The sequence below is a fragment of the Rattus norvegicus genome, chromosome 17, assembly GCF_036323735.1.
Source record: "Rattus norvegicus strain BN/NHsdMcwi chromosome 17, GRCr8, whole genome shotgun sequence".
NCBI lineage: Eukaryota > Metazoa > Chordata > Mammalia > Rodentia > Muridae > Rattus > Rattus norvegicus.
In genome coordinates, this window is record NC_086035.1 from 88,667,370 (window position 1) to 88,680,531 (window position 13,162).

General features: G+C 46.9%; 1 protein-coding gene across 1 annotated transcript in view; it reads right to left on the minus strand.

Moving 5' to 3' along the window:
• Positions 1-213: 213 nt before the first annotated feature.
• The window catches only part of Rps8l1 (ribosomal protein S8 like 1), a 995,681-nt gene continuing 982,732 nt past the window's right edge, over positions 214-13,162 (minus strand). Inside the window, exon 2 of the mRNA XM_039096347.2 lies at positions 214-942. Within this exon, the coding sequence (XP_038952275.1) occupies positions 271-897 (627 nt within the window). The 5' untranslated portion in view covers positions 898-942 and the 3' untranslated portion in view covers positions 214-270. The remainder of the gene's footprint in view (positions 943-13,162) is intronic.

The window sequence follows — 13,162 nt, forward strand, 5'->3', positions numbered from 1 at the left end:
ATACCATTTTATCTTTCTGTTGTCTTCTACTGAGCTCTTCATGTGTTTGAGATGTCTAGTCAGGTGAGGTAACTTGGACGGATGGAGAACACACCTACCTCCTCCCTAGCCTCCCTCCCACTTCCTTCCTGCCCACCTTTTTCCTCCCTACCTATACTTCCTTTCCACTTCCTTTCTTCCTTCCTATCTACCTATTTCCCTCCTGACTATTCCTTTCTTTTCTTTTCTTTTTTTAACAGCAAACACCTTTATTACACGAGTTATGACAGTTTATTTGCCTTTCCGGGCTTTGATCTTCCGCAGGTAGAACTCCAGCTCCTTGCCTTCGAGCACATAGCCATCTGCTCTGCCACACTGGCCTGGTCTTGAGGCAATACAGGCGAGAAGCTTGCCCTGCTGGAACTGCTCCTCCAGAAGACTGCTGATTTTGGCATTCTTTTTCCTTTCATCATATTTCTTCTGAATTTTCTTTGATCGTTTTTTGTTTAAAATCTCTTCCTCCTCAGGAGTCAGCTTGGCCCCCTTCTTGCGGCCCAGGGGCAGTGCATAGTGGGACTCGTACCACTGTCGGTACGGTGCGCTGTCAATAAGCACAAGGCAGTTCTTCACCGGGGTCTTGGTGCGGACGAGCTCGTTATTGGATGCATTGTAGACAACGTCAATGGTCCTTGTTTTGCAAGTACAACACTCAGAGCCCCAGAAAAAGTTCCCCACATCCAATCTCAGAGCACGATACTTCTTATTGTCTCCTCGAACTCGGACTGTGTGTATGCGGCAAGGGCCAATCTTAGTGTTGGCGGCCGGCCGTCCCAGCTCATACTTCCGCTTCTTGTGGTAGGGTTTTCTCTTACCCCCGGTCTTGCGGCGCTTGTGCCAGTTGTTCCGAGAGATGCCCATCGCTCGGCGCTGGCTGGAAAGAGCTGACTATTCCTTTCTAACTCCCTCCTTCTTATCCAAGGCAAACAACTGGAAACACTGGTGCAGATTTTCATAGGTCTCTCCTTAGAGGACTCACTCACTGACATACAGCTTGGATTCCAGTTCTAGGCAAGCAAACAAAGCAGCCGCCTCTCAGAAGAGATATAGAAGAAGATGCTTCCTTTCAGTTAGCTGCCACCATGGTGTTTGCCTCAGGATTTACCGAAGTGGCATCCAGAAAGTGGCACACATTTCCCTTTATGTGACTCTTGGTTCACCTGTCCAGTAAATGTTCTATTGCAGTTCCAGCCACCTCCCTCCCACCCACCTCTTTCCTTTGTGATGGAAGCTGGCTATCCCAACTTCTTAGTCTGTACTTGGCAAAGAATAGGCCACCATTCCAGGATTCGATGTGCAGCTGCAATGTGTGGGGGACAAGTGCGACCTCACCAGAATCTCAACAATGAGGTTGCACATTCGGGCTCTGCTCTGTATTTCAGCTGATGTCTGTGTGGATATGGAAGACTGTGACCTGTGTGAGTGGTGTTTGTACCTCACCTCGGAACCTTTCTTTTCTTTTTTTTTTTTTTGAAATGAGGTTGGGCTCTCAATGCTTGTTTGGAGGAGGGCTATTTATGGACTTGCAAACAAAGCACTGGAGGGAAGGAATTCAAAGGATGCTCTTAGCAAAGCTGGGGGTGGGGTTATTCCCAGAGACCAAACTGCATTATGCACTCCTCTCCCAAGCCACAGCAGCTGCTGGTCCTAAGCTCCAGAGGGTCTGGGGAGATGGGCAGTTAGGTGCTGGAGAGCTTTGCTGGGGAGGCTTTGAGTAGGCAACTCCCTTAGCGTGCTGGCCCCTGCTATAGCTGATGCTGAGCAACTGAGAAAAAGGGAAAGGAAGGGGGAGGTGGGACAGACCTTCTGGGTGGGCTGGGACTCACTGATTTTCACTAGGTGATCTGCATTTTATTTAAGACTTGCTGGCCTCCATGAGAAAGGATGTGCCTAGTCCTTCGGTGACTTGATGTATCAGGTACCCAAAGGTTGCTTCCTCCTTCTCAGAGGAGAACCAGAGGGGAAGGTGGACTGTGTGAGGGGGGGCACTTGGAGGAGATGGGGCTTCAATCAGGATAGAAAGTGAGTAAATAAATTAATTAATGAAAAAAAAAGACTTGCCGGTTTTCAGCCCTGGTGGAAGGATGTGTGGGCTATTCTTGAAATACAGCAGGGAACTACTATATTGGTATGCCCCGTGTAAGAGAAAACTATAGTAGGTTTTGAAATAACAACAAATTGATGGGTAAAAGTTGAGTCAGTCAAAGTTCAGAACTACCCCCTTGCCTCCTTAGACGCAGATATTGAACACCGAAGCCACCTGACCACAGAGTTTTAATTTTGTATTACTGTTCCCGTCTTAGTCTTTTGACCTCCTTAAGCCTGGGTAGGGAAAGGGAAAAATGCTTGTCTTTGCTTTAAACCCCAGTTTACCTTTAAAAAGTTTTGATGAGGAAGAAGGTAGTGTAACTTTCTCTTAGATTGGGGCAGCATCCCAGTACCCCAGTACTTACAGCATGTGATGTTAATGAAGGATGCTCTCAGAGGTTTTATTCTCAGTGAGAACAAAGAAAGCCCTGTTTTCACTGCAGACTTGGCTGACCCCACTGCTGTCTCACCCCATGACTGCTGATGGAGGAACCAGAGCATCCTTGTGCCCTCTGGCACTTGGCTTTGCTTGGAGTAACACTGCTGGTCTCTTGGTGGAGAGCATGATTCTTGCTGAGTGACTGGAGGACAGGGTTAAAGAGGGACAGTGCTGGCTGGGCACTGGCCTCTGCATCTCCCAGGCTGCCTGGTTTGTTCTGCTGCTGGTAAGGCAGAACGGGCAGGAGGACTCTGTCTTGGGTGCTGTGCTGTAGAACGCTTTGCCCGCGCTTACAGCCAGCAGATAAACTTTTCCAGAATTCAAAGCCTCATCATCTCGTGCCCACACCAGTGGTTCCCAGGATGTGGTTTCTTAAATACCATCTCAGGAATCTGTTAGAAATTCAAGTTCTTGGACTCCAATCTAGGATTACAGAACGGAAAACTCTGAGGGAAGGCGGTCACTGAGTGTCAGCAGTTTGTGAGGGCTCTGATACTTAAACGAATGTTAAGAGTGTTGCTTCGGCCATACCGTGAAATGCTGACTCCTGCCTCCCAGGCATCCACAGGCCTCTGTCCTGTGTGAGACAGACACATCTCCAGCGGGAAGGCTGGTCTAGAAGAGAGTTCAAGTTGTTGATTCACAACCGTGTCTGGGCCACGGAAGGTTGTTATCTTCCCTGAGTACACTTACCCTTTTTATTACGCATTTTTTTCAGGGCTGGATATCGAACCCAAGACCTGGCAAGGACTCTGCGTACTGTACTCTGTGCTCTGTCAAGGGCTCTACCATTAGTTTAAAACCTCCTCTTTCGAAATGTTGATTGCTAAGTGGGAAGACATACTATAATGCTTGAATAGTTTGTTAGTTTGGCTTAATTTTTACATATTTAAGGATGGCATGTAGACTTACTCATTTATGGCTGCCCTGGTGACTACTGCTGGAAGGCTGTAATGTTTCCTTCATGGGTTCCCCATTTGCATATTATTATTACCATTGCACATGAATTTATTTCTGCCTATCAATTAAATTAATGCCTTCCTTCTTCTTTTAAAATTATTCTCTCTTTCCCTCTCCCTCTTCCTCTCCCTCTCCGTCTTCCTCTCCCTCTCCCTTTTCCCTCCCATTCTCCTCCCCCTCCCTCTCTATCTCCAATGACACCGTGTGCATGTGGAGGCCAAGGACAACTCTCAGGTCTGTCTTTCCATTGTGCAAATCCCAGGGAATAAACTCAGGTTGTCAGTCTTAGCAGCAAGCATCTTTATCTGATGGGCCCTCTCCTTACCCAGGCAGGAGACCTATTATAGTGTTCTTGAGACAGGGTCCCACTATGTTGCCCTGGTGCTGGCCTCATGCTCCCTACGTAACCCAGTCTGGCCTCAAACTTGCCATCCTGCTGTCTCAGACTCTCAAGTGCTAGGGCTACAATCTGTACCACTGCACCTGGCTTTCCTATCACGGCTGCTTTTACTTCTTTTGTCAGAATCAGAGTGCTAGTTACATCCTTTTCCGTTAATTCTGCTAACTTCTGCCCTCCCTCCCGGGCAGTTTATGTTGCCTGCTGTGGCCCAGCACACTGTGTTTGTCGTGTAATCTTGTTGTTGGGCAGCATCATGTTTTAGCAGACTCTATGCACTGGACTTCCTCCCCAGGGCTTGGGGTTGGTACTGCTTATGTGTTCAGTGGTTTCCCAGATTATTTAGTGACCCCTTTGCCTTTGTTAAGCTTCTGGCATTGCTGCTTAGGGACAGGCAGTTTCGGGATGCTCATAGTTACCCTGGAAGGAGCAGATGGTTGTCAATGCTGTTCACTCCTGTCCTGACCGCGCCATCTCTTAGTTTACAGTTACTGTTGACTGTGCTGCCATCTTCAACAGTGCCCCGAAGGCCTAAGCTGTTCTACAAGCAAATGCAGTTGCATCCTCTCTCCTTTAAGGGACAGTTTCTTAGATCACTGTTGGAGAGTGCTCTCATCAGAGACACTGGCCCACCCAGCTCCTCTCCTAGCTGTCTCTTGAAAACTAGTCTGCCCCCAGCGTCACAGAATCCTCACCAGATCCATACATCTCTGTCAGTCGCCCGCTCCCTGACTCTTGAGTACCTCTCCACTCTGCTGGAAATGAAGCCAGTCCTCTCCCAGGTGAATCTCCGACAGGCCCTGGTAGAATTTTTTTTGTCTTGATGAAATTACTGCTTTAAGCATGGAGGCTTGAGTGGAGGCAGGGTTATCTTGAGGCCTCCTTCGATTACTTCTGTGAACATGAAACGAGTTGGCCAGTTGGGTTAGGAGTGATTGCCGGATCATGTGCCCCATGGCGGGCCTCACCTCAAAAGTAAGTACATACCGTACTATCTGTAGGTGGTCTCACCACTTCAAATCCCTCTGTGTGCCTGGACCATGTGCTGGGACTTCTGTATATTTCTTTATATCTTCCTCAACCAAGAGCCCTAAAATAAAAAAGGGGAAATGACTAAGACTGTTAAAATCTGCTGCTTTAGCTGAAAATATATTTTAGCTTGTTGACCTGAGTCCTGTTTGGTTGCTCGTATTGTGTGAGTATACAGGGAGCATGTTCACCTTTGGGGCTTTTTCACGTATAGCTCTGTTTAATATCTTTTTAAGGATGGCGGGTGAGGGTGTGGAGGCAAAGGTGCCCTGAGCGAGGTGACAAGGTGACTAGAGCTTCCACAGCACGACTGAGCAAAAAGAGCAACCGGACCGAAAGCACCCTGCTGTGGAGTTCTGCCAGGTGCAGGGGATTTCAGCCCGCTCTGCTCCAGGGGACCCCTGAGGGTCAACATATTCAGAAAGAAGTGGAGAACAGCATCAGCTGTAGACTATCTAATTAATTGATCCAACAGATGTTACTTGAGCACTACTTTCTATGGGTAATTCAAGACAAACACAGCCTACATTCTCCAGAAGCTCATATTTTAATTGGAGGAGGGAGAGGGGAAAAGAGACAGGGCCTGGGGGGGGGAGGGGATAAAGGGGAGGGGAGAGAGAAGAAGAGGAAAGAGTGGAAATGGAGGGAGAAGGATAGGGAAGGGAGGGAAGGGGGGAGGAGAGGGGAAGATAAAGAAGGTGAGAAGAGAGGGGAGGAGGAAGAAGAGAAGAGGAAGGGAATAAGGGGGAGGGGAGAGGAAAAAGAGTAGGGGAGGAGGGGAGGGAAGGTGGAGAGACAGTGGGAGGAGGAAAAGGTGCATAGGGAGGCATGAGAGAATTTCGAATAGGAGGAAGCAAGGTAGAGGTGGATCTCGCAACAGCCAGGGCTGACTGGGGCGTGGGGTGTGGGTGTGGGTGTGGGTGTGGGTGTGGGTGTGGGTGTGGGGTGGGGTGGGGGGAGAACCACAGAAGGATCTTCTTGTCTGTGGGCTTGTTCCATAGTGTGTGAAATTTGGTTTGGGTTGTATCTTAGCCTCTGCCTGTTATACTTGGCGATATGATTTTCTGTAACAAAGGCAAAATTAAAAGAACAAGCATAGTGACCAGAGAAATTAAACAGGGAAATTTTAAAAGAATCTAGGTGCCCCAAGGGTTTGCCGTTGTTGTTGTTTTGTGTTTTTGTTTGCTTTTGTTTTTCTGGACAGGGTTTCTCTGTGGAGTTCTGGCTGTTGTAAAACTCAAAATAAGCTTAAAACAGATATGATTGTAATGAAGGAAAAACAGTGTAGCTACTCAATAGATTTCATATTTGCTTAGCATGGTGGACTTTAATGCACCAGCTACAGTCTGATGTAATATCTTAGAGAAATTACTCGAGCTAATTATTAAATTAATATTTATAAAAGGAAGAGATCTAAAGACATACCATTTAAGTAAAATAAAATCATACTACTTTTTTTAAAATTAAGTGTTTTTTTAAAAATTAGTTTACTTTCTGGGTATGAGTATTTTGCCTGCATGTATGTCTGTGCCGCTCATGGGCCCAGTGCCCACAGGGGTCAGAAGAGGGCATCAGATACCCTGGAACTGGACTTACATTACAGGGTTGTGGCTTGCCATGTGGGTGCTGGGAATCGAACCTAAGTCCTTGGGGAGAGCAGCAAGTTTCCTTAACCATGGAGCCACCTCTCCAGCCCACGAACTAATTCTTTAGTTTAAAAACAGCTAGCAATTAAAATGGACAAACTCAAATTAAAATACATTAAAATGCAGTAAAAATACTCTGGGAACTGGTTTAAACCTTCTAAAACATTGTACCTCACCACATGTGTCCCCCTTTCTGCTCTAGAGTATAAAAGTTAAGTAAGAAAACTAACAAAAAATGCCAAGCAGTCACATCAAGTGGGAACAAATACACTCTTCTGCGATGGCAATCCTCAGGCTACTGTTGGCTTGAAAGCTTCTGTTTAAACGCAAGACACACAGGACCCCTGTAAGACTCTCAGAGAGAATCTTCCCTCAGGAGGGAGATCCTCAAGCCCCAATGACCAGACCGAGTCCACAGGCTGCAATCTGCAAGAGGATTTTTATTGATCAGGATACACAGATATCTGTGGGCGTCCCAGTCAATTTGAAAGACTGGCGCGCCTAGCAGAACCAGGGACGGGTTTTTATAGTGTTTTGGGAGCAGAAGCAGGCTTACAGAAGCAGATGCATGGTTACAGGGATGTGATTGGTGGAGTAGATGAGGCATACATGTATGTTACTTATTTTGGCTGTAATCATAACAGTGAGTTAGCAAAAAATACATGGTGGTCAGGGCTTCCGGGGGGTCAGGGACTTTTTCTTTTTCCTGCCAGGTGGCCCATGGAGCAGTGCCCATAATTTAGTCTGGTTTCTGCATTTTGTTTTCTTTTCTGGTCTGTTTCGTCTAAATGATGGGTCAGCTTGTCCCACATATCTAAAAACTTACTTTTTACTTCTATAGTTGAGGGCCTTGGGCTTGTACAATTTCCTTTCTGGGAGGGGGTCTTTCACCCCAGGAGTTGCAGGCATGGATCTCTCCTGGGTTCAAGTCAAAGATTCTGGGAACAACTGACTGTCCAGCACCAATATCTGAGTCCGAGTGGTCAACTCTATACCTAGGATTTCTCCAAATTTATTCCAGGCAGCACCCAATGTGTAATCAGGGCCAAGTGGTAAAGCTGTAATAACTTAATAGATGTCACCAACACTCCACTGCAGAGTGGCTCAAGCCTCAAACCTATCTGAACGCTTTTCAGTGTCGTGACTCTGTTTCTCATACCGTGAAAGTTACAATGTAAACTCATTTTGGCCAGGGTCTTCCGAGAGAGCATGTGCTATTAACTACTGGGTCTCCAGTGCCGGTCCGATTTCTTAGAGTGTTGAAATTCTTCAAAGACAGTTTCCCTATTGACACCAGCACTCTGGCTCTCAGAGCTCTTCCAATGCAGAGGTGATGCAAATGGTTTTCCCTAAGCTTCCTTGCCAAGTACCAGGGCCGCTCATGCTTCTGTTTCTTTTCCCACGGCGGGGAAAGGCTTGTGGAGTATCTCTGTGTTCTGTTCTGCCTCATGATAATTTTTACTCCAGCCTGAACTAGCATCTCGGAGTCTATCCTGGGAGTGAAGTCTACTGCTGTTTCACTCTACTTGTGGCGTAATCCCATAATATGGGAGAACAAAAACGGCAGGGTCGTATCCTAAATCGCCGTACAGTCTTGTGGGAGAAACCAGAGTGAGTGGTAAGTGACACACAGGAAGATGACGTAGAGAACCCACACGTCACGTCACGACGTGATTGAGGAACTGATGGGGGATACACCCTCAGGAAACCGGGGCAGCTGATGGCTTGTCTGTGTGCGTTTGTAACCAATCGCACCCGCTCTGTGCCGGTCCGCACTGCACCCCTGCAGCGGTGGGCTCTGTCAGAACCGCTCTGCAAAGACTCATCTCCTGTTGGGGAGGGAGAGAGTAAAGAGGAAGCAGCTTGCAGTGGCAGTGGAGGGATGAGTCTCCCTGTGACTCTGGAAAGGAAGGGAAGAGTCATTTCTTCCACAAGAAATGCCCGAACCTGCCTGGTGGGCCCACTCTCCCCGGCCCTGTTTACTGACTGGCTTTGATATGAAACCCTCCGTGAAGAGCGCCTTTGACGGATATCCTGTTAATTAACGCACTACTTCCTCTCTGCCTAGACGTTGGCAAGAATTTCCATGCTGTGAGCTACCTGAATTCCTGCCAATCTGTCTATCTTGTGCTGCTTTGCATAATGTGCCTTGTCTGGGAAGGTGCTTGGTCAGAGCCACTGGCTTTGGGACAGCTTTCCTGGAGTTGATTTTCTAAGCTGTGGCTATCAGGGAGCCAACCACACATTGTAGTCGGGTCAGACTGGGAGCTAGGTGAAGGCAGCACCCATGTTTTATGCATCTGGGAGCCGGTTTCTTTGGGGCAATGGGAGAAAGATGCCTAGAAAAAGAGATGTCAATTGCCTAAGTCTAAAGAAGCTACACGCACAGTCCTTTCGTGTCAGTGTGAACAGACCCAGTGGAGCCCAGCCAAGACTGGACAGGTCCGGTTCATTAGCATCTGAAAGCTGGGGCAGGGAATGGAGCCCAAGATGGCTGCCGATCCTTCCGCAGGAAAACAGGAGTGGAACTGACGGACATGCTTACATTTCTTCTACCTCCGATGTGCCAAGAGACTCAAAGGAGCCATCTCCTGAATGGTGAAGTGGGTTGTGCAACTGGCCAGCTGGATGATGTGAGAAAATCCTGAAGATTGGTTTTTACATTTTTCAAGAATTATTTTAAATTTTTTATTTTCGTGTATGTGTGTGCATGCTCAGATGTATGAGCAGGTCATAGGATAAGTTTCAGAAGTCTGATCAACTGTAGGTTCCTTTTTTTTTTTTTTTTTTAAAGGCATACACCACTATGCCCAACTGAGGGCTTTCTTCTGCTGAAGAACTGGCCTTAAAGTTCAGTCCTAGCCAGGGATGGTGTACAGTGAGACCAGTGGGCCAAAGTATGGTATGAGGAGGTCTTTTATTCGTGTGGCTTCGAAGGAGCTGGAGAGCCTGGAGGATAAACGTGCAATGTCTTTCTTTAACGAAAGATCCGTTTCCACGCTGAAACAACCACATATAATATTGAATGTTTAAAAAGAACATTGCTCTCAAGAAGATTCTAACTGTGAAAGCCAGACTTCACCATGCAGATGGAGAGTAACTCAAACTATAAAAGAAAGGCTCCCAGGAAATCATGGTTAGAAAGCTGAGTCAGCTGAGTTTGGGAGAACAGTTTCTAGACTCCGGGGTGGGGGTGGGGGTGTCTGTCTGATTACAATGCTGGTCTAGAGCAGTGGTTCTCAACCTTCCTAATGCTGCAACTCTTTCTGATACAGTTCCTCATGTGGTGACCCCCCAACCACATCATTATTTCATTGCTATGTCTTAACTCCCAATTTTGTTACTGTTGTAAATCACATCAGAATTCAGGGCCTCTGATATGTGACCCTCAAAAGGGTTATTCAACCTCCAAAGGGGTCATAACCCACAGGTTGAGAACTGCTGAGCTAGAAGCATCCACCATCAATACTTCCAGAGCTGATCTTGGAGGAAGCAGAAGTGTCTAGTCTTTTTGAGCTGGGGTTAATGAGGCCAAGATCATAGGGTTGTGTCTTGGAATGGGGATCAAGGCCAGTTGTTAGATGTATACTGTGTTCTCCCTTCTGGGTTTGTCCAGAGTTCCTCTGGGATCATTTGCGAATGAAGGGAATTTGAGTGCAGGGCTGCCAGGTGAATATCCTCCCCATTGTGGTCCACAACCTCACAGCAGAAGCTCTCTTATCCCCCATCCCCCATCCTGGTTCCGGAAGGACCCTGACAGAAGCTGCAGAGCAGTGTCTCTCAACTTTCCCAATGCTGGGACCTTTTAATACAGTTCCTCATGTCATGGTGACTCCCCAACCATAACATTGCTTTTATTGCCACTTCATAACTGTAATTTTGCTGTTATTAATCACAATGTAAATATCCGGTATGTGACTCCTGTGAAAGGGTCATTCGGAACCATTGCTGTAGGATGTGTGGCCTGGCCTGGTCCCACTGGGGCTGAACATGTCAGCCCAGAAGTCGGAGCCTAGATGACTCATCGCTGCAGGGACTGAAATAAACTGATGTCATTGTGTCCCACTGGAGACGGCTTTCTTTTGCCCTTTCTCCACATTTACCCATTCTGGGTTTGCTTATCATGACCCATTGGTTGTTCCAACCCTTCCATCCCCACCATGTGAATTAGTCTCTCCTGCACTGTGATTCTAATGCTCAACACAATGAGCCTCTCGGCCTGGCTGGTAACATTGGGTATCAACAGCTGAAGCTCCAGCGGCCCTCTATCCTTGGGGCGTGGGGGTGGGGAGGATAGGCCGTTCTCAGAGAAGGGCGTGTGGACCAAGTGCTTGCTCTCATGAGTGGGCCTTGTCTCTTTCATTACCAAAGTACATCTTATTCTACAAATAACTCACAGACAAACTATCAGGGACAGTCTTTTCCTAATATAAGATGTGGGTCCCCGAGTCATTTCTGCATTCCCAGGGCCCAGGTAATGAGACAGGAGTCAAGCTCGACTGAGGCAGCAAGGGTGGGATTCACAGTGGATCATGTGCTAGCCCTGTAGCAGAGCTGACCACTCCCCTGAAGGTGGCAGTGACATTCCTGTCGGGCAGAGGGGACATGCATAGAACATGTGGGTTCCTGATTAATTGGCTCCATGATGTATTTTTAAAAAAATGATCTATATCAATAAAGGATTATGTCAGCCTCCATCCAATTCCTATAAAATCCAGAACAGTCTACGGGACAGGGCAACACGTCAGTATTTCTACCTTGGAGCCCCTCCCACTTCAGGACTCCTTCCTTTCCCAGAACAAGTGTTCTCTCTACTCATTTATTTCCATGGTTTCTTTTTCTTGGGCACTGGACAATAAACTTAATGACCTTGGAAGCCACTGACTTGGAGTGGCTCTGGTGGCCATTGATTTTCCAGTACCACAAGCCCCTAGTTAGGCTCATCGAGAGCCGAGAAAGGCTGTGTTGCCATTCAGCAATGTGTATCCCTAGGGCAGTAACACGTGTTGGATATTCGGTGCGTGTTTGTAGATGGAGGGAGTGAGCGAGGCATCCCACCTGGGTCATCTCTGATGACCCAGAGATACAGAGATGGCAGAGGGTAAAGGGAGACCGGGGTCCACAGGACAGGACTTCAGTAGCAACTGTCTTTCTGCTGCTCTGGAGAAGCCTCGACCCTGATGGTTTCACGGCCAAATGTTGCATTTATTATATGATATTAATTTTCTCCGCATGCATTTCCTGTTAATTAACACAGTTCTTTCCCAGCAGATGAGTTGGCCGGACCTGCCAAAGCAGTGCGTCTGCCAAACTGCCCATCTTGTGCCTGCTTTGCATAGCGTCTTCTGTGTGACGGCTTCCTAAGAGATGTCACTTGGCTTTTGCTTTGACAGGAGCATCTCTACCTTTCCTGATCTTCCCATGTCGTAGTTTTTGCTCTGTGCCCTTGGCAGAGTTGGGAACCACAGCCAGTTGGCACTGCTGAGTGAGCTGTTCTCACGTGGGAAAAAGCTATCTGTCTCATTCAGGGGTGGCAGCCATTAACCGTTTCATTCCCCATCAAGTTTATTGGGGTCTGTCCGTAGAAAGCCATCTTGTCTTTCTAATGGTCTAGCAACTGACCAAGGCCTAGGTTGAGCATCCACTTCCTCTCTCCTATCACGTCTCGGAGAATTGGTCTCTATAGTTTCTCATCCCTAAAAGTCACCTGTTAGCCAATTGCCTAAGCATGATGTTCTGATTAACACTGGTAAGCATGGACCTCTCTCTCTCTCTCTCTCTCTCTCACTCTCTTGCTCTCTCTCTTTCTCTCTTTCTGTCTCTCCCCCTCTCTCTTCCCTCTCCCCATCTCTGTCTATGTCTCTGTCTCTCTCTTCTCCCTCTCTCTGGAAGAGGCAAGTGACTTAGTACATTATAATCCCCAAATTTCTCTTCTTTTTTTTTTTCACATTGAAGCCACAGCATTTTAATTTATAATTTTTTTTGTTTTCTTCCTAAATAATAGTCTATTCAAATAAATTAATTAATTCAATTACAATCATTTTCTTCACCCAAATTGTTAAATCTCACTGGATCATAATTCAGTCTTTGAGTTTCCTTTACTGATATTGCTCTGGGTTAATATTCTTCTAATTTCTTGGAAAGCCTTGATTAATGACACTATTACTAGGAGAATGGCAAATTCCTCTTGCTAAGAAAAAAAAAAAGCCAAGGGCTGGAGAAGTGGCTCAGTGGTTAAGAGCACTGACTCCTCTTCCAAAGGTTCAATTCCCAGCAACCACATGGTGGCTCACAACCATCTGTAATGGGATTCTGATGCCCTCGTCTAGTGTGTCTGAAGACAGCAACAGTGTACTAACATACATAAAAGAATAAACAAATCTTAAACAAAAAAAGAAAAAAAATCCAAACCAACCAACCAACCAAACAACCCCTCCAAAAACCATTATCAGGGCTGGCAAGATGGTTCAGTGGTTAAGAACACTGACTGTTCTTCCAGAGGGCATTGGCTAGATTCCCTGCACCCAGATGGCTTACAACAGCATATAACTTCAGTACTAGGGATCC